This window comes from Chinchilla lanigera, unplaced genomic scaffold (genome assembly GCF_000276665.1).
Source record: "Chinchilla lanigera isolate Chin_1 unplaced genomic scaffold, ChiLan1.0 scaffold00026, whole genome shotgun sequence".
In the NCBI taxonomy this organism is placed as follows: domain Eukaryota; kingdom Metazoa; phylum Chordata; class Mammalia; order Rodentia; family Chinchillidae; genus Chinchilla; species Chinchilla lanigera.
In genome coordinates, this window is record NW_004955427.1 from 9,679,232 (window position 1) to 9,701,016 (window position 21,785).

At 37.5% G+C, this 21,785-nt stretch overlaps 1 protein-coding gene across 3 annotated transcripts in view; it reads left to right on the plus strand.

The window, feature by feature from the left end:
- LOC102018114 (T-cell receptor-associated transmembrane adapter 1) overlaps positions 1 to 21,074 on the plus strand; it is a 34,827-nt gene extending 13,753 nt beyond the window's left edge. The window contains exons 3-6 of one of the 3 annotated variants that reach the window (XM_013515031.1): positions 6,335 to 6,371; positions 12,176 to 12,237; positions 14,131 to 14,414; positions 20,300 to 21,074. In XM_013515031.1, the coding sequence (XP_013370485.1) occupies positions 6,335 to 6,371; positions 12,176 to 12,237; positions 14,131 to 14,414; positions 20,300 to 20,557 (641 nt within the window). In that variant the 3' untranslated portion in view covers positions 20,558 to 21,074. The remainder of the gene's footprint in view (positions 1 to 6,334; positions 6,372 to 12,175; positions 12,238 to 14,130; positions 14,415 to 20,299) is intronic. The other 2 variants (XM_005386363.1, XM_013515032.1) reach the window with 2 other exon arrangements.
- The last annotated feature ends 711 nt before the right edge of the window (positions 21,075 to 21,785 follow it).

Here is a 21,785-nt window from a genome sequence, read left to right on the forward strand (position 1 = left end):
CTGTGCGACCCGTGCCCAGCTAACTGTAATTACTTCTGGGCAGCGTCTTAATATTCTAGAGTCAAAAAAACTCTTTGGAGCAGGATATGTAAGCAGTTATAGAGTAATAGAAAAGAAAAGGTTAAAGGTGTTTTCTTTTGAAAGATAAAATACAACTAAGCTAAAAAAATAAAATAAAATAAGCTATGTATGTGTCCAAGAAAAATTGCATGAAGTCAATTTAGAAAAATGGTCAGATTGCAGCGACTGCCCTTGATCCTCATAACAGAAGCTACATAAGTGTTTACGATGCCTATGTAAAATATGGTGAGAAAGAAATTTTTGTCATGCAAATGTATAAATAGCAGAGTGAGAGGCACGATGAAGTGACACAGCTGAGGTTACGTACCCGTTGACAGCAGCAAAGTCAGGGGTAAAGGGCCCACGTTTCCTGTTCTCTGACCAGAATGGTTTCTACCAGTGCACGCACTTTTACAAAGCTGATGAATGTTCTCAACCAGAAAACCAACATTCGTTTAGAATTTCTGTTGTATCAGTGATGCAGCTGAGGTGAAAGTCCAGGCAAGCCTTGCTTTCGGTAATTATTTTAAAATCAAGTACAGCATATTTGCAAACAAATTTTATAAATGATCCATCATCAGATGCCTTTTACAATATTTCCTCCTTTTATAGAAAACGTGAGCTAAGAGTAGCACTTTACCTTATGGGATAGTTTAAACTGGCTATATTTTTATTTCCTCACGAGAGATTTTATAAATACAGATGATATTATTACCCAACGAAAAGGGGTGACTTGAGAGCTGGAGGAATGAAATAATTTAAGGGAAAAGCAAGATAAGAAGAATTATTTGAGCTAGTACTGCTATTCTCCTTTGAATTCAGGAGTAATCTTTTTTTCTGTGGAGTCAGATAACAAGTGGATTGATGTGTTTGATTGGAGCCCCGTTGTCCAAAGTAAATTCCCTCTAGAAAATTTGACTTACTTGTTGGTCTTTTTTTTTTTTTTCTTTTTTTTTTTACTTTTTGAGACAGAGTCTCACTATGGAGTTCAGGCTGGCCTTGAGCTCACTTTGTAGCCCAGGCTGGTCTCAAACTCACAAAGATCCTCCTGCCTCAGCCTCCCAAGTGCTGGAATTACAGGCATGCGCCACCACGCCTGGCCCAAGTTGGTCATTTTTTAACCCTATGTTTGCACTGAATAATGGTGAATATGAATGTTAAGAACCACTTTTTATTAGTATGATCAAGATCCAGACAGTTGAATTGTACTGCCCTATTCCTTCTGCCCCAGAAGGTTTGGTTATACTAGTCTTTTACAGCTCAATGTGAACAGATTCTACAGTTCTCATTTTGGGTAGTTTTGCAAATTGTGATGTATATATTCATTTATTTATATCCATATCATTTGGTTGTCCTATAAACTCCTTTGTGGAGTAGTCTGGTCATAATGGTAAGATATATATATATCTCATGTCTCACATCCCATAACCAGTGGCCCTGGTGCCCGCTCCCTTCTTTCCACAAATCTTAAGGGTCTGCCATGCTGCATATCTTCCCACCGTGCTTTGACGTTGGTTTTTTCAGTGAAGTTAGTTCTTGTGTCCTCTCTGCTGCTCTGCTCTCACCACGCCTATGTCCCATTTCCGTTTCCACTCCACTTCTTGCCCTCATCCTGGTATTTAACAAATCTTACAGTACCCCGTGCTTTAGCAGTAGCTGTTGTGTTTATGTTAGTCATATTCAGGTCCATTTCAGTGAGCTTTCCGTAAGCTTCTGTGAAGGTGGTTCTTACTATTCGCCAACCACAAATCATTTCACCCTCAGTTGGCACGCACAGCCCTGGCCCTTGTGCTTTATTGGTGTTTCAACCCAAGCTTAGCCTCGGTGCGGCGTTCCTCAGTGCCGTGTTCTCGTCCCACCCTTCCCTCTGCAACAAGTTCCCACCTGCCCATCTCGTCCGGACAGCTCTTCCCAAGGATGAGAGGTGCATAGCGCTTTCTTTCTCATCCAGAGATTCCAGATAGATGTGGGACTTCCTTCGCAAGCAGCCCCGCTCCCCTCAAGACTCCCCTCTGCCTTGCTCCTCCTGGAGAGAGACTAGAGAGGATTCTGTCACACGCGGCAGCTTCTCTTCTGCGCGGCCTGTGGACGCAGTGCTCCTGCATGGGGCCTCACGTAACTTTGTGTTTGTGTCTTTGTGCTTGCTCTTTGTGGCTAAGAACGGTGCAAGGGCTCACTCCATCCTGGCCAGCAGTCTTGAGCAAGATGTGCTGGTGTATTAAACAGCTTACAAAAGAAAATCTGCAGCCCAGCAGCGGTATCTACACATTCAATCAGATGGACAAGATAAGCCTTTTTCTTGATGTTTTCTGTAGCGGCCAAGTAGAAGATTTAAAATGAAGCTCTGTCTTCTTCTCAGAATAAATCTTTCATTTTTATGTGATTTTTGTCCAAATCTGTTCTTTAGGAGGATTAGGGTTCCTTTTCTCAGAGGAATGCATTAGCTTTTCTGTTTCTTTAAATCCAAAGAGTGTTATTTATCTAACTCATCCTCTCCGCCTTGAGAAGGGTAAACAAAAGTATGATTTGTGCATACATCAAAGTCCTATCAGTGTATCTCCTGTTCAGTAGAAAATTGTGGCATATTTTTCATACTTCACACTGAAAATAAATCAGAAAGATTCCATTACAGAGTTTAAGCAACGTGCTGGGTTTTTTTCTTCTTATAGCGTATTGTGCTCAGAGAAGGGAACACTCAAAAGGGGAAAGCATAAAAGCAAACACGTTTATATCACACCCTCTGAACTGTGTACCTGACCACAAGTTTTGCATCCAACTCACGGGAGGGGATTATGAAAACTCACCCAGCTCTCCTCTTACGCAGTCATGCACACTAAGCTGCTTTATAGCAAAGCACACACTTTTTAATTTTGCTAAATATCCTTGAAGTCACTAGGAGCCACTTAAATTATGTCATTTCTTTTTATTTTATTTTATTTTATTTTTTTGGTACTCGGAATCGAACTCATGACCTCAGGCTTGCCAGACAAGCGCCTATGCCGCTGAGCTATATCCGCAGCCCCTGTCATTTCTTTTTAAATAAAATGAGGAACAGTCATGGCAGACTGAGCTCTTTTCAGGAGTAGGAGCATGTGATCTTTATTCTTAACCCTCACTGAAGAGCTTTTAATTACTGCTCTTCGTTTATAGTGATCCTACGCCGCTAACCTTCTGAGGAGGAACTCTCAACCTCACCTCACCCAACCACTGGCGGCCCAGCTCCAGATTAGACGTGTACATTCTCGAGAGAGCAAGAAATATGGTGCCCTGAACTTCATCAGTTCTCTTTCAGGGTGTTTTCTCAACACAGGTGGTCTTGGTATTTAGTGTCCCTTGCTTATTACTTAATTTCTCCCGTCTCACACTCTTTGTCCCCTTTTTCCCATCTAAGCAACACACATTATCATATTGTAGCCTGTACACCATTGCTTCCGTACTCCTATTCCTACAAAGCTTTTGGATTTTCCTTTCATTTCTCTTCGTTTTTGCTGATACTATATCTATCTCTCTTCTTTATAGTTTATTCTTTTATACATACATGAGTATACTTTCCAGGTACCAACATTTATACTTCAAGCACTTCCATTTGAAAAGTTCATATTATATTACAAAAATATTAGTTGGTTTGGGGACATATTTTTAGTCCACATTTATCTTTTTTTATTAAACAGCTACATTTACATTTTTTGTTTTCAAATTCTTTTTTACTTCAAGCCAACATGCATCTGATGACAGTTCTCTTACCAAAGGTAAAATTTTAGTAATTCTATTCTAACTGAAACTTTACTTATAAATATTTTAACTTTTAAATGCCTTCTTAGTAATATCAGCTTATTTTCAGTTAACTTATTTATTGAGGAAACTTCCCAGCTAAAATGAGCACAACTAAATTATAGCTTGTTACATGATACAGACTCTGAATATATACAATCAATAAATAACTTTGTCATTTTATAATTGTTTTTGCCAAAATTATTTATTTTCCATATGTGCTACATGATAGGGTATTATTTTTCTTACTTTGTAAACACCTGATAATCACAGTTTTAAATAATTTCCATGTCATCACATAGCACATGCTTTGCAAAGCTAGAAACAAATCCAATATTTTCTGATGCCTAACCTGAATTTGTTGCATGCTACAACAGGCTACCATTTCACTAACCTCTTATGCATGCATTTTAATTCCAAACAAATCTGAGTAATGATGGCCTGACTATAAACATTCCCTTCTCCTAAAAAGAAAGAAATCAAACTACGAGGAATGACATAAAGTATGCCTGTGGGCTGGAGCAAGTGCATTTCTGACAGGATTATATTCATCACTTTGGGTTCCACAACTTAGTATATATGTTCTGCAAACTCTTCCCTCATTTGGTCCTTCACAGAATTCTTCCAAACATGGACATGTGACACAACCCTTTCATCCTTCAATTGGATTGTTTTCATAAAGCTCCCATGAATACACCCTTAGCAGCTAGGAAACTTTCTGTAGAATAGTTCAACATTGTCACATATAAATTTAACTAAAAATAAGCTTTATAGTTGTTTGATGACCTAATGTTAAAGTTGAAAATCAGTTAGTATTTTTTTTGGTAACAAGAATCGAACTCAGGACCTTGTGCTTGCTAAGTAGGGGTTTGTGCCACTGAGCTATATCCCCAGCCCAAGATCAGTTAGTATTATCTCTGGGTCACTGTCAGAGGTTTTGCTAATACTGGTCTTTATTTCTAAGGAATATCTTCTACAAGGCTTTAACTTTATTTAATGCCAATTGAATAATAAGCAATTGAAATAGAATATTATGTTATATGTATCCATTCAATGATAAAGAAAATTTATTTATGAATAGATAATATAGATTTCTGCATAATATTAATCTTAATTATCAAAACAATATCTTGAATATTTCTTGATTTATCTCAATAATTCATTATGAGTTTGTTACCTTTACCACAGAAAATTCTTAAAGCTGTATTTTTAAAAAATCTTTCCTATACATATTTAACTAGAAGTAGTTTAGCTTTGAGCTACCAACAAGGTTCAATGGTGGGTTCCCATAACGAAGTTTGGATATAATTTTTATAGTTTTCTTATTATATATTACATTCCTGGTCAGTCTTTTCTTTGCAGACCAAAGAGAAGTGTTTCTCTTTAAAGCCATGCTACCGTTTTGACTAATTTTAGAGACTGAGTCCCACCATTTTTTGTGTCTCTTCCCCCTAAGATTATCACCTCTACTTACCACTGTTTGCATCATGTCAATAAATGGAGTTATGACCTGAGCTACTTTCCTAACATCACTTCACGCTGTTGCTTAGAGGCTAGGAAATGTTGACACTTTGAGGAGAGAAAGATGATAGATGATAGACAGGTAGATAGATAGATAGATAGATAGATAGATAGATAGATAGATAGAGGGCTCTCTTCTAGAGATTTTTGTAAGGAAAATACTATTCAAACCATCATGGGCAAACAGGGAAACAAACAGAAGATTGTTGAAAGACTCCTGGAGCTCAAAGGCAGAAATCACCTCTAAACTCCACAATGGATTGGAAGCATGAAGGAGGCAGGAATAGGGATCCCAGCTTTCACTGCCTTGTGTTTCTTGTGCATAAAATTGCTGTGCATCTGGGTTCTATATACTTTTGAAGCTGTTTGTTTCCATCTCAGATTACCAAGAGAGAATCTGGTTGGCCCATACAGGAGAAAGTCTTTATCCCTTGTACTGGTCAGCTTTGTATTACTGCAACAAAATACTTAAGGCAGCTCACTTTTTAAAGGGAAGAAGTTTGTTTAGCTTACAGTTCTGGAAGCTCAAAGTCTAAACAGGACAGAGCAGTTTTTGTAGAGAGAGCCTCCCCATGGCTACATCACCTCATGGTGGATGGCAAGGGCAGAAGCACAGGTTGCAGTAGACAGTTACATCGCCAGCCGCCAGGCAGAGACACAGAGGGAACTTCCAAGGGGTGCTATGAGAAAAGACCTAATCTCTCCGAGGGTAGCATCCTCGATGACCCAAGAATTTCCCATTAAGCACCCCTCTTAACGGTTCCATAGCACCTCCCAATACTGTCATCCTGGGGATCAATCCTTTAACTCACGGACTCTTGGGGTACACTTAAACCCTTTCCAAACCACAGCATCTGTAGTCTGATCAGTGGTAGTCTGAGGAGTGTAATGAACCATGTTTACTTACCCCTCAGAACACTGTAGGAAATTTAACAAAAGCATGTTGGTTTTTAAAAACTTGTATGTTTTGAATATCTTTCAGATAAACTGTACAGATACTCTGATGACTACATTCCCAGGTATGTTGAAGTCGAGGCATGTATCATGCCTCCTAACTAATAAGAGAAAGTAATAAATGCTGTATTGTCTATAAATGTAGCTCAGGGGTGTCGTACTTGAGTTACAATCAAATCAGAGTAGTTTTGATTCATGTTATACTTATTTGAAGTTTAGAATGTATAAGGTTATTATCTGCCCTGGGAATTAACACTTCCTCAGTCAGTCGAAGGGAGAAGAACAAAATGAGACTCTAATCTTGGCATCTACAGGATTTCATAAACAGATATCCTAGATTGTGATTCAGGGAAAATTTTAAGAGTATAGCTCAGTTTTCTCTAGAATTATGCTGCATTTCAAAATCTAGAGTAGGAGGAAATCTGTCAATACTTATATAATTTAAAATATGTATACACAGACGCACACACTGGCGTCAATACACATACATACAAATATGCTAGTGCTGAGTTGTTTGTATGGGTAATGCCAATAAATAGGGAGATGCAACAAGTCTATACTCTAAAATAATATTCAATTATAGGTTTTCTTCAGTGCTGGTTCTATTTAATATATTAATGTACTTGCATAGTTGAAGTATGATACATTTAAAAAGAATGTTTATGGATTAAATCATAGCAAAGAAATTTCATTTTTTAGATAGTATATTCTAACCCAAATGTGTCGTTATATTGGAGATTCTATTTCAGGCATAAAGACAATTCAAATAAAGAGAATTTTCTAGAGTATCCTTTAAGATCTTCTGAAATGGTAAACAGAATAATCTTTGCAAAATACAGAGCTTTTTAAACTGGCTGTGAAAAGATTATGCCTTTTTGACCTCTAAAGGTCTTTTTACTTTTTTGTTTTATTTTGTTGTTTTGAGGTAGGGTCTTGCTATATAGTTCAGGCTGGCCTTGAAAGCACTAGGTAGCCCAGGCTGGCCTCAAACTCACGGTGATCCTCCTGCCTCAGCCTCCTGAGTGCTGAGATTACAGGTATGTGCCACCATGCCCTACTGTAAAATGTCTTTTTAAAAAAATGTTCTCCATGTTAAAAAAAAGTCTCTGGCAGGCTGCAGATCTGGACTGCAGGTTGTCACACCAAAATTTTTATTTTTAGGACCACTATTAGCAAAGGATACCTTAGAATGACATAATTTTCAGGTCATCCATTCATTCGAGAATGATTTGCTCATTACTATTAGTTTGTTACAATAAATGAGACAAATAAGTGCTTATAAACACAAAGTAGACACTAATTTCTTTGATGATTGATTTGCTACTTGTCATCTCTAAGACAGTTAGGATGCAGTGTGATAGAAAGTCTTGTGATTCGATCATTTAGTTAAAGACAAAGTTGATGGCTTGGAGGTTAGGATGGGAAAACTTGAAAACTGGTAAAATATCCATCTCAATGTAAGCAAAATACAGCTGTAGGGAAAGTGTGTAAAAGAAGCTGATTCTTTTATAACATTTATTCAATGAATATTCACTTCTAAACAACAACAATAACACCAAACCCACTGTACTAGACAATTGTAAAATAAGCGAACAGGCTGCCAGCGGACTCCCACTGCGTGAAGAAGATCTCATGTATTGTCTATTGTAGTAGATCGCCATTTAGGAAACATCTGAATGTAAGATACAGATGTTATCTATAAAAAGTCATAATTACAAATTTTGTATATACTTCTTAACCTGTCTGTTTCTCTTGATTATGTGATTTGACGTTCAAAATCGCTTTTGCAGAGGGACACTCAATCTCCAGGAACAAACATGAAACTATTACCAGTCATTAAATTTTTAGCTGTAAAACAAAGCAAGTGGAAATAAATCTAGCTTTTCCAGGTGGGGCTAGATTTACAGGAGACTCTTCATATCTAAAGTGGCTCAGTGAGGGAGAAGGAAGGCCTTTCCTTCACACTGAGTTCCCCCCTGTACTCTGCACACCATCTGCTTAGGTGGGAAGCTGTGCTAGAGGGGAGAGGAATTTTCCTGTGATCTTTATCTGCTTGCTTCTCCAAATCCCTGCTCTTTCTGTACCAGTCGATCAGAACTACAATCAATCTAGGGCTAGCATAGCATCTAAATCTAACAAATTTTACCGTATTTATGCTTGGTCTAATTTATTTTTCACTTAAAGTACAATTCTACAAAATTCCTGTCTTGTTATTTGTGTAAGGAAGTTAATGTAGTGACCACGCCAGGGAGTTGAGATCCAGACACTATAGAATTTTAATGAAATTCTTGTGATGGTATAGATGTGTAGGGGAAGATTGAGCATGAGCAAAATTTTAACATCTAAAAATACCAGTGATAATATATTTTATTTACAGATGTCGGTTGATGAACAAATCAGTGTCTAAACTGGATGAAAGTTCAGATGTAAGAAAAGTCCTGCCCGCAAACAGCTTGTCCACCCCCATTGAGGAAGGCAGTTCTGACGTACAGTTACCTGAAGTGATCTTGGCTCCCCAGATTTCAGTCTCTCACAGAAATCTTGGCACCCCCCCCCACACACCAGCTGCTCATGGTCCGCTCCTGGGGCGCACTACAGGCACTATTCTCGCACAAGCTTATCCCCTCTCAGCTCCGGTTCTGCATACAGTGATTCCTTGCATGTCTAGATCTGCGAGGAGACAGATCTGATGAACAATAAATAGTGCCCTGTATATAACTAACCCCAACTGTCTTTTCCACCCACTGTTCTCAGGAGTGAGAATCTTTAAGTCAGTAGAAGTCCTGGGCATCCTCCACTGATAAAAACTCCTGTGCGTGCAGATGAGGTCCTTCTTACAATGCCGCTTCACAGGATCCCAAAGTACCTCTGAGCTTTGCAGCTTCCTGTTTGCTTTAAAACACAAATAACCGTACCAGGAAAGGCTCCATTTCCTCTGCTGTTCTGTCTTGAACCCATCCAGTCTTCTTTAGTCCTCTCTGCTGCGCGGACTCAGCTCCTGTGAAAGTCACCAGTGATTGCCACGAGGTCAAATCTAAGTTCCGCCCCATGGGGCGTCTGTAGCGTTCAACACACTAATGTCAGGTACTTGAGACACGCTTCCTCTATGCTCTAAGCACCAATAGCATCCCTTTTCCTTTCTCTTTTCTTCTCCTCTGCTGGTTCCTCAACCTTCAACACTGGAATGCCCAGAGCTCTTCTAGTGAAATTTTTCTCCACTTATACTTATCCCACTGATAATTCCACAGTCTTTCAGAGCTGTAAATAACATTTCTGTATTGATGGAGCCCGAATGTATTTTTCCCTATTTAAAGAGATGTCTGTTGAACAAATCAAGTTAACATTTGCCAAAGCCAGTCTCTGATAGACTTCTAGGCTTGCTCCTTCCACAAGCTGACACCTTTCTCCCTCCTTAAGCCAACTTTACTTAATTTTCTAGAAATGTCATTTTTATTTGAATGTTAGAAGCTAATATTTATACCAGATAAGTTTGGAACTGAAAGAATAATAGAGATCAAGGTTAATATTCTTATTCTTGGTTTATGAATAAAATCATCAAAACTTAGAAAACTGAAGTCCAAAGACCTCCAAGAAAAAAACAATTATTTTTAAATTGAAGTGAGTTAAGTTACTTAAATCCACACAGATCATGAAAACTTTGAAGAAAAGATTTTACAACAAAAAATATAATTAAAAATTTAAAAAGAAGAACTAGAGAGTCTAAGTAAAGCATATGCTTTATATTGTAGAAAACGATGCAGTTAACATATTTTTAAAGCTGGATGTGTGAATAAATGTTCTTATTCATGAGAGAACCTCTTTAGCTATGCTCCTTGTGATGGAGAATCTGGTCAGCCCAAAACTGCAGACGTTGTAGACTCTCAGCTATGGGATTATTTATAAATTTATTTTAAAAAATAATTACAGTAATCTTTCACATAAAATGCTGCCAAATGTTTGTTGTTAAAGTTTATTACAAGTCTGTAATAAACTAGAGCTATTTGGCATTGCTGAGTAAAAATACATTTTTTAATTTGCTCTTTAGGCAACTGCTCCTGAATAATAGTTTATTTGAGAGATTAATCATTTGAGACCTGCCTGTAGACACAGGGCACTGTATTATAAATCACATCTTATTTTCATTCACAGAGAATGAAATGATATTCATTTTTTAGACATGATTTATCATTTGCCAGTTTTATCTGCTATGTGGGCTAGGAAAATGGATGGATTGTCTTATTAAAAATTCTTCACCTTTGGTTTAATATTCTCTGCATAGCCAGAGAAAAGCCATGAACAAACACCACTACTTAGCCCAATATTAAGCTGTATTAAATTACTAGATGGAAGCAAAGGTTACAGATGAGCCCCATGATTATCAGATAAGCAAAATACATGCTAGCTGCCAGCATCTGGACCCTCCAAACCATTCCATGCAAGCTTCATTTGAACTGTTAGTTTTTCAAGGACATACACCTGTTGTTTACATATGTTCTACCTTCTTTCAGAAGAATGAGAAGTAAGCTCAGGATCATGCTTTGAGATAATAGTTCTTTTATCTTCTAATACAGTTCCCTCAGCTCATGGTGACATAATCTCAAAGTAAAAGTAGTTGACACTATTGTATGAAATGCCACTCTCAACACCTATATGCTCTGCTCCCAGACTGCTGTTGTCAAATCTGGTTACTGGGACCCCTGTCAGTTGCTAGGAAGATATTCTGATGACAGTAGTTGGATATCTACTCTAATAATAGCATTACTCAAGCAAGGCAAGAAGGAAATTTAATCAAACAGTGAGATAAAATAGTCATTTATTCTTGTCAGTTATATTGATGAGAGAGGCATAAAATGTTGGTCTTTGTATAAGTCTTTGTATAAATGTTGGAGGGAACTGTTCCCTAGCCCTTTAAATTGTATCACCTTCTGCATAACTTCTGCATGGTGTAGGCAGAGCAAGGGATTTTATGGTCACACTTGCCTTTCAATCCCAGAAAAGCTGGTTCCTGGCTATGTATCTTTGCATAATTTAACTTACCTCTATGAGTTACAAATTCCTTATATATAATAGGGATAAATATTTGCATCTCATAAGGGGGCTGAAATGAGCAGTGGAGCAGAGGAAATTTTCATAACTGGTAGTTATTGCTGATGTTACACCTAAGACTGAGGAAAGTAAAGTGATCTATCTGAATCTCAGGCTTCGTCCATGTAAACATTATAAATATAAGAAAACTCTTTTTGTAGAATTTTTCTTGGGCTTCAGTATAGTATCTGTAAAACACCTAATGCAGCATCTGAATGGAATGGGCAATCAATTATTTTAATGCATCTGTCAACCTGAGTCAGCAATACGTGCTTAGTAAACATGATTTTAAGGGCCTGTTTAGAATGACATTTTGGGTAAATAAAAAGGAGGTACAGGTACAGTGTTAAGAGCACAGACAATCTATTTTAATCATAACTGGTATCAAGTTCTGTGAATTATGTCACTTGTGTGAGCCTTATATTATTTACTTATAACATGGGGATGATATAGTGTCACCCCACTGGGATTTTTCTCACAATTAAATGAAAAAAAAAACCTTGCAAAACACACAAGTAAAATCTGATCATGATCAACGCTGAATAATCATCTACTGTTATATTTTTCTAAAAGAAGATCCCAAACCCAACTATTTAAATTCACACACATGCATCCACACACATATGTGTGCATTTACTAACCTATTTACACATGGACATATTTACCCTGGTTGGTTGTGACTGAATAAGAACGTGCAATTCAATACTGAATTTAGCTAAATATTCGTTTATAAACTATGCATAAAGTGAACTCTAATTGGGTGAATGATTTTTTTTGGTTATAGAGTTGATGAATATGATATTGAAGACACTCCAATTTATGGTAATTTAGAAAATATAATCCCAGGTAAGTTTTATTTTTCCATAAGTTAAATTTATCAATAAGTTAAATAACTCCACTTGAGGTAGTTATTTTTAAAACACAATCATAGTTAAATAATGTAGTAAAAATAAATTCAGGTATATTTAGTGTGTTATTGAAGACTTGCTTCCAAGGGTGTGTATTGTAAAGTGTATTATGATGTTCGGTGTAAGCCAACAGCCTGCTTTTCTTGTTGTCTTCATTTCCCGCTAGTAGAAATGAGACTACAGGAAGAGTCTGTGACCATGAATTCCAACACACAAAGAAGCCTGTGAAATAAAGCTATTTCTAGGACAGAAAATGAGGCATGAGACAGTGCTTTGTGCTCTGTATACAAAGGCAAGTCCACAGTGAATAACGAGAAACAATGAGCACTTTCTCGTTTCTTGTTTGTAATTGGATCTTTTTAAGCAGAGAACCTGGGGCTGAATCGAGGGCAAGTACGAGAGGGAGAGATAAATCACCACTGAGTGGGTTATACACTTTTTTTGTTCTTATATAACAAGCACGCTTCAGTTCCTGCCATCCCACATTCCTTGAATCATCCCAACCATGCAAATAACAAGGCAGCCCAAATTCTTCAAAATAGGAAAACCTTAGTCTGACCCCAGAGCTAACGGGAGAAGTTACTACACTTCCCCTCCAAGCCTTCACATAATTCACGAATGGAGAGTCAGGAGGCACCATGTCTGTGTGCTACATCTCAGACACAGAGATTTCCTGTAATGCACTAAATTTATCTGAATATCTGTGCATCAAATAGTATGCAATCCTCCTAAAGTTAGATATATGGTAATTATATAGGTTACAATAATTTATTTAATTTTGTCTTTACTTCCATTTTAAACTTGCCTCTAACCTCTGCATCTATTTTTCAGGATTATACTGTTAAAAGTATTTGCCCTCCTTTCTCACTTTGCAGAATTGTGGTGCTCCCCTGTAACATTCGGGTCTTACATTACGTAGTCTGGCAGCTTAAAGTGTACCATATCTGTAACTTTCATGTTAAGTGCACCTAGGCGCTACCTCTCCAAATACTAAGGTTTAGGAATCTTCTATTAAAGAAAGAACCAGGTGATTTTGTGTCAGTATGTCCTAGATGGAGGTTAAGAATTTGCTACTTAATAAACTATGAAATTATATTGAGTGACCAGTCCTAGATTAAGTTTAAGAATCAGCTACTTATAAATCTTACATCAGGTGATTCTGATGCAGACTTTCTTCAGACCATGATTTGAGAAATACCACTCTGTAGACAATTTCTCTTTTCAGAAAGAAAAAATTGTTTTTCAGAAATGATTAAAAGATAGTTTAGGCATCTTTTGCTATAATAATATATTTTTTCTCTCTGAGGTCAAATTGTTGCAATCCACATTTCTGCCAGGTTACTCACCCTCCTAACCAAGCCTATCTAGGGACATACGAGGGGTAGGGCGGAGTATGTACGATTCAATAAACATATCCCCCATGGGAGAAGAGTGCAGACTTAATGTACAAAAGCTCCAAATGCCAGGACCAGCATTTTATAGCCTCAGACCCTTGAGATAGCCTAGGTGGTCTGTTCTGTCACTGACTGATGATAAAAGTCATAATTTAAACCTTAATTTTGAAACTTAGAATGTTTAGTTTTAAATGCCTCCAAGTAAAACTCGATAGTCATAGAAATGACAAAACAGTTACCACTGTTACAGTAGCATTGTGCTTCGTGCCACCGTGTACTGTTGGCTATCCCACCTAACTGCAAAGAACACAGAAATCACGTAACTCAGGGATCCACATGGAAGTTTAAAAGGAGACTGTTCTACCCTGTAACAGCGTAAAAACTTAATGCGCGAGTCTTTATCCTAAGGACTTCTTTTTGTCTTCTTCATCCTGTAGAACAAGGCTTCAGTGTCAGACGCAAAGGGGACAGTTCATTCGTCTGTAACCTCATCAACATCTCTCCCAAAAAGACTAGGCACGTGGTCATAGGGGATTCTTGTTACATCTACGGGTTATTTGGCTCTTGTACTTTTATCCATGCCGATGGTTTTCATTTTTCCATTGCAAATCACAATCTCTTCAAATCTCAAGATCCAATAGATGAAGACTGCTATGAACAGATGAAAGCACGGCCGGAAAGATCTGTAAATGACATGCTAGAAGTCACCCCCGCTGCACAGGTGAGTTCTGATTTCTGTACCAAAGCTCAAATTCAGCCTGTGTCAAAGGACGTGGGCACATTTCCAGAGTGCAGGATCACATTCGGGTACACATTTGAAGTAGACTGTTAGAAAGAGTGTAGCCTGGACCCCATGTGGAGTTCTAGGACATGACCTCTTCAGGAAAATTCAGAGGGCAGTAAACAGACCTCAGATCATGCTCAGAGTCAAAGTTATGTATAATTTAAAAGGCAAGAAATGGGGCTGGGGATTTAGCTCAGCGGCAAAGCACCTGCCTGGCAAGCGCAAGGTCGTGAGTTCGGTTCCCGGTACCGGAGAAAAACAAAACAAAACAAAACAAAAAATAAATAAATAAATAAATAAATAAAAGGCAAGAAATCTGACAATAAAAGCTCAATTATTCCTAAATAATCAATTAAGCTTTTTCTTAAAATGTGACACATACAATGCTCACAACCCCAGGTATCAAAAAAGAGAGAGAGAGACTTCAGTTATAACTTAGCTGGATATAAAACATCATAGCTCTATTCTAAAAGGCAAATGTATGCACATTTTATTATAAGTTCTGTGACTGTGCTTGTGTGACATAAAATTGTGACATATACACACACCTTTTGTGGGGACAGGCAGGACAAATCCGTAAGCAGAAATATAGAAACCCAAAAATGAAAGCTTTCTCGCTTTCCTGCCATAGTCAGTTCAACCTAATCAGCCACAATGCTATTTCATTAAATACCATTCAAAGTTCTTGGCCCATGTGACGCTGAAATGCCATAAATTAATGCTGGAATAGCCTTTTGCTCTCCCAAGCTTTGTCTCTTAATTACATCCTCATTGCTACCAAGAAATAGTAATAGGAACAGCATTTATTAAGCAATCGTTATGTGTCAGGACTCCTATTGTGTGCTTTATGTGAATTATCTCAGATTTCTATGAGGGAGGCAGCACTATTATTCCCATTTTAGATATAGGATGAAGGATAAAAATCGTATCTATACCACTCAAATACTAAGTAAGGAGAAAGAATCCAAACTTAGGTCTAATAGCATTCTCTCACCTGAAATGGGTCACATCTTGGAAACTTCCCATTAAGGTAATTTGTTTTCTTTTTCTTTATATGAATCCCCTAAGAAATCAGATCTCTTGAAATTTTTAAGAAACCAAGCTATGAAGAAGTTTGGGAAAAATATAAATTCACCAAATATGACATCTGATATTCAATTAATTTTAAAATATGTTTTAGATGAAAAATTTGAAAACTGCATGATCTGCTAAACTCATGATAATAAAGGAAAACTAAAAAATGGCCAACATATAACCATGCCATGTAAAATACAGAGATTCACAGCACTTAATTGCAAAAATAATGAAAATTCTGAATGGAAGTTTCTACTGAGTACGCAGGAATTTTACAGGCCAACTCTGTTTGGGCTGTCTTTGGTTTTTACTCAAGTGGAAATTATGCAAAGCTTTATAATGTCTCTAAGCCTGCTGTTTTATAAATTATACATTTAAAGATATGGTACTACTTAGAAAATTAGTCTTATTCTATTACATTCTTCTTATAAATGTAATTTTATGTATTAGAAATAATCTCTTTAAATATGCTCAGTTCAATTTTATTAGAATGATCATGACCTACTCAGTTTGCTACTATCATCCTTTGTAACCCTGGTCCATCACCAAAGCATAAAGAATCTACAATATTATACACAGAGCTTAAAGGTGAAAGTGTTAAAAAAAATTGTAAGTAATCTCTTTGCCCTTTGAAAATGATGTGTATGGACCAGAAGTTGTCATTTCAGTATTTCAGTCTACTCTCAATAAGGAAAAGTTAACAAGGAAACCTAGAGGTAAAATGGGTCCCCAAGAGAGCTTACATAGCACAAAATCCAAGGGCGCTGCTGTGTCCCACTGCTTCTAACTTTATATCCAAATCTCTAACCAATCTCTCTCTCACCTCCTTTCCCAGAGACAGCCTCTCTCCTTTCCAGAGTCAAGCACTTGCTTACACTTTTAATCATTTCTCCTTACTTTTTCGGATCTTAAATCTTCAATTACTTCTTTTTATTTTCTCTTTTGTGTTAAGTGAATCATTACTCTTTGCCTAGCTATATGCACAAATCTCAACATTTCTAAACCGACTCTTTGTTCTCCCTACTTCCAGCTGCTCTGCGGGCTCTGCACGCCCCACCGTGCACCCACCCCAGCAGCAGGGCAGGAGCCTCCAGGGACTGCTCAGGGCTTAACCTGTGGTCCTTCCTCAGGGCCTTCCTCTTTCAGCTCTGCAGTATTCCATAAACCTGGTCAAGTATTGACCACACATGTATTATTTGGAATGTTTTCTAATACGTACAGAAATCAAACTTGAGCTACTTTGGAGAAAGAGAGAATATCGCCTCCTCTGAGTGAGAGACCTGCGGATGCGCGTTGGTTTATTCTCTCAGTACTGACTGCCTCCAGGCTCTGTCAGTGAGACAAGCAATTGACTTAGGAAGCCCCTGATTATTTTTCTTCTCAACTCTAGCAAAAAGATACCTATTATGTCCTTGAAAAAAATATGCATGATATTTATTATGTATCTTAATACAGTCATCTAACTGGCTCTGGTGACGTTGCGCTCCCAAGCTTGAGCCACTTTCTGTCTCCAGAGCGTTAGGGGGCAGCTGATGACTGGACCAGCCTATGTCATGTGCTTAGTTTTTTGCTGAGTGTGAGGTGGAGCACTAGTACTTGCCGGCCTCTCCAAAAGCAGACAGGGAAGACTTCACCAAAGGGGAGAATTTATCGAAGGAAGAATGAAAGTACAAATCCTACACAAAGTAAAAGATCTTTTGTGTTACTCAGTGACTTTCAACTATGTCAACATTTTTTTTTTTATCTGCCTGGCAAGAGGCAAAACAGATGACAGACAGCACAGGACATGCAGAGGACATTGGATTTTCCCATTTGCCTGGAAAGTAGAGTTTATGTGGAAAAGTCCTGGTAATAAAAATGGAAAACCTTGAAAGTCAAGTTATGAAATTTAGACTTTAGTTGAAGAACCAAGGACAAGATGGTGAAATGTAAAGTTGTGTCTTACACAGGTAATTTGAGGACACTATGTGGAATAAATGACAGGGAAGAAACAAGAAAAGGGATGTCATTTCAGCAGTGATTACAAGTTTAACATGTGGTTATTTTAAGAATAAATCAGACTAAGAAACCATCTCTTCTGTCTGACAGAAAATATGACATTCTACTGTTATCATGAAAATGAGTGCCAGCAGGAAGGTACCTAAGGGTTTTGTTAATACAAATGTTATTTCCTCAGCCTTGAACCCCAGAAGTCGTTATAACTTTGGCCTAGTTTTGTATCACTGTTTTTTTCCTCTTTAAAATAAAAAAAGGTAAATCCTGAACACAGAACTATTTGGTTTGTTAAGTGGCTGTATTTAACTTTTAGCCTGCAAATTTTAATAACCACATTACCATGTTAGTTTTAGATGGTAGTTAACAGATTCCATATACATTACTTCTATTTACTAATTGCAACAGTACTGTGAAATAGATTTTACTATTTTAATTTTGATAGTAAGAAAACTGAAGCTCAACATTATTTTTAAAAGTTGCCTAATGTCCGTTGAGCAGTATATGATAGTGCTGGAATTCAACCCTAGGCTTTGGAAGACCCAATTTAAGGTCTTGGCTTTAGCCTATTTCTCTCCCCAAGTTATATTAATCTCCTATCCTAGTACTGACCCATCTGTAGGCTAGAGGGGACCATCAGACCCTCTTGGAGATAGATGGATACTTCCAAGGTCAATCTAAAATGAGCTCTAACAGGATCCTTGCATTACACACCTCTAATCCCTACACTCAGGAGTCTGAGGCAGGAGTATCAGAGTCTGAGGCAGCTTGGGTGATACAGAGAGTTCAAAACCAGCCAGAGACTAAATAGCAATATCCTATCTCTAAAAAAAAAAAAAAAAAGACATAGGCACAGATATGCAAGAAAGAAAGATAAAAAGTAATTATTTGCCAGATGCCAGTCAGATAAGTGAATCCAGTTATCTTTATACTTTATGCATAAAAACGTATGGAGGAAAAGGAGAACTTTTGTGAGCACCAGTAAATGATCAACTAATAAGAATGTGCAAAGTAGATCTTGTGACTTGTTAAACTCCTTCCTATTGTGCTTGTTCCCACTTAAACATATTGAAGCATTTTACTTGGTTAGAGCAATGTATGACAGAAAACCACCTAAAATAAAGTTAGAGATGGGGGAGGTTGGAGTCAGTCTAAAATATTATCTATCTAGCTACTACTGATCTATTGACCTATCTATCTGTCTGCCTATTATCTATCTATTTATCTGTCTATCTATCATTTATCTATCAATTTATTGTGCAGTAAAAGAGACTGAACCCAGGGCCTTCTGACTGAGCTACACCCTAAGGTCTTTTTTATTTTTTAATTTTGAGACTAGGTTTCACTAGGTTGGTAAGTTGCCCAAGTTGGACTCAGATTTATGATCTTTTTGCCTTAGCCTCACAGAGTGCTGGGATTAAAGGTATGTCCAATTATCCTTGTCATTTTTTCATCACTGAGACACAATACGCAATACCCACAATTTAATGGAGAAGTTTCTTTTGGCTCATAGATGTTAGAGATCTTAGTCCATAGCGGGCTGGCTCCCAGGCAGGAAGGGCATTGAGGAAGGGCAGGTGGAAAGCTGCTTCTCTTATTGTGTCCAGGAGCTGGAGTGGGAAGGGAGGAGTCAGGCAGGAGATATATTCCTCCAGGTCACACTCCCAATAGCCTGTTTCTTCCAACTTGGCCCCACTTTGTGACAGTTCACTCTGCTCTGGATTTATCAGTGGCTTAATCCACTGGTGAGTATAACATCCCCATTATGCAATCCCCTTCCAAAATCCCTATTTCTGAACAAATGAGGCTTTTGGTGGACATTTTTTACATCTAAACTATAATCTTCCAACCCTGATCTCCTCAGGACTCATATTTATCTCTTCATGCAAAAATGTTTTTTAGTCTAAGAGTTGCCAAAGTCTTAACAGTTCCAGCATTGCTGAAAGTCCAAGTCCAAGGTCTCCTCTGAGACTCAAGCATATTCTTAGCTGTGAGCTCCTATAAAAATCAAATAGAAAGTTAGATGCTGACAACATGCAATGGCACAGGTAAACATTCCCCATTCAAAAAAGAACAAAGGGGGATAGAAGGTAATGAAGCGAGAGCAAGACTAAAACCTAGCAGGGAACACTCTGAATCCTGTAGCTCCATGTCTAATACCAAGGGCAATCTGTGATATGTATTCCAAGGGCATGGGCAACCCCACCTCTATGGTGTTGCTGATTGCTCACCTCATGACCTCAGTGTTGGGGTCACTGTGCTCATTGCCTGTGACATTCCTCAGCAGATATTCCACATTCCTGGTTTCTCCAACTTTCTAGAGGCTTCACTACACTTTCAGCATCACCAGTTACAGCTTCTTGGATTGCTGTCTCAGGAGCACACTGTCTTCTGAAATCTGAGGAGAAGCATCCATGACCCCATAACTCTTTCATTCTGCATGCCTGAGAAACCAGCACTGCATGAATTATGCCAATGTCTCTCCCAGCCTGAGCAGTCCTTGGGGGTCCTTAGATGAAAGCTGCAGCAGCCTCTGATGCTGAGCACTGTGAGTTGAGTCCTGGGGTAGTAAGGTGCCAGGGGCTTAAATTGATTATTGATTTTCACTTCATCATTCTACTGACAAATTTGGCAAAATAAGGTAGCTGAAACCAGAAAACAATTTATTTATTTTTCATAAGTTATGGAAATTTCTCAAAATCACAAAAGTTACAGAACAAGGTAACAATGAAAAGTAAACAAACTTCTCTTTTCAGGTTGCAGCTGAAGCGCAGATGTGCTATGCCTCACTTGATCATAGCTTCAAGGGGAAGCGCAGAAAACCAAGGAAGCAGAATACTCACTCATCAGACAAGGATAGAGATGAACTGTTGCATGTGATGGATACAAACACAGCTAAAACCAATTTGGTAGAGAGTTTCTCACCAGAAAGCCAGGCAATAGAGGAAAACATCCATGATGATCCCATCAGACTCTTTGGGTTAATTCGTGCTAAGAGAGAACCTCTGAACTAGCAAGACTATGATCTAGCTCTGCAGTAATGCTGTTATTTGAGATGATTGTTAAAAAGGCAACGTCTCCACATGACATAGAATGACCTGGCAGGAAGATGATCTGACCATATGTTGATGGGATGGTGTCTGACCTCTTCTTCAGAGGCAGTATCCATACACACTAAATGTAATGTCATGAAAATCAGTTTAATGAATTTATCTGAAAATTACCAAAGTAGTAAATCCAAAATAAAATCCAATTTGCAAGTTAAGCTTTTTAACACAGTAAAAAGTGACAATAATACCTAGTAGAAAGATAAATTTAAAAATACTTTAATGCTTAAATATATTCTATAATACATTGAAAGAAAAACAACAAATGATTTTTAAAAAAAATTTTCCTCACTTATCAATCTGAGATTCATCATTATCATAAGAAATTTCTGATTGAAAGATGTAGAAGAAGCCAGACATGGTGGTGCACACCTGAAATCCCAGCACTTGGGAGGCTGAGGCAGGAGATCTGTTGTGAGTTAGAGACCCATCTGGGCTGCAAAGTGATCTCCTAGACATATTAAAATACATTACTAAGAGAAGAGGCATAATCTTCTTAAATATTTCATTCAAATGCAAACTACTTAAGTAATTTAAAAATCACTCTAAAATTAAGCCATTCTCCTTGCAACCAAAAAGAACTTAGAAATTCCACCAGCCAGGTATAATCACTACAAGCAACTATCTATAAATACTTGTAGTCATTTTACTGGACTGACTTATGTCACACTGTTTCTTTTTTAAGAGAGAAAAGATTATTTTTTACATGTAATTTAAATTCTTTTCATTGTATAATATGCTGTGGAATTATTTCCACTTATCAAACTATATCAAGATACACTTATATGTCATAACTTTAGCATCTGGATGGCAACCCATCAATGACTAAATCAGAATTTATTTAAATAATTTTGAAAAATATTAAGCTTATTTACAACTTGTTTTATTTTTCTTTCTTATAAATATACTGTAATGGGAATGTTCTCCATGTGTCTTATCTATTTTTCTCATTTCTCTTTAGGCTGAATGACTAAAAAAATGACATGCTGTATTAAAAGGTGCTCATAGCTGTCTCTATTCGATAAACTTCTGAAAGATCAAGAATTAGACCAAAATATGCATGCAATTTAAAGCCTAAAAAGATGCTTCAAAATTATCTTCCAAAAAGTTATTTTTTAATAAGTCTATTATTTTT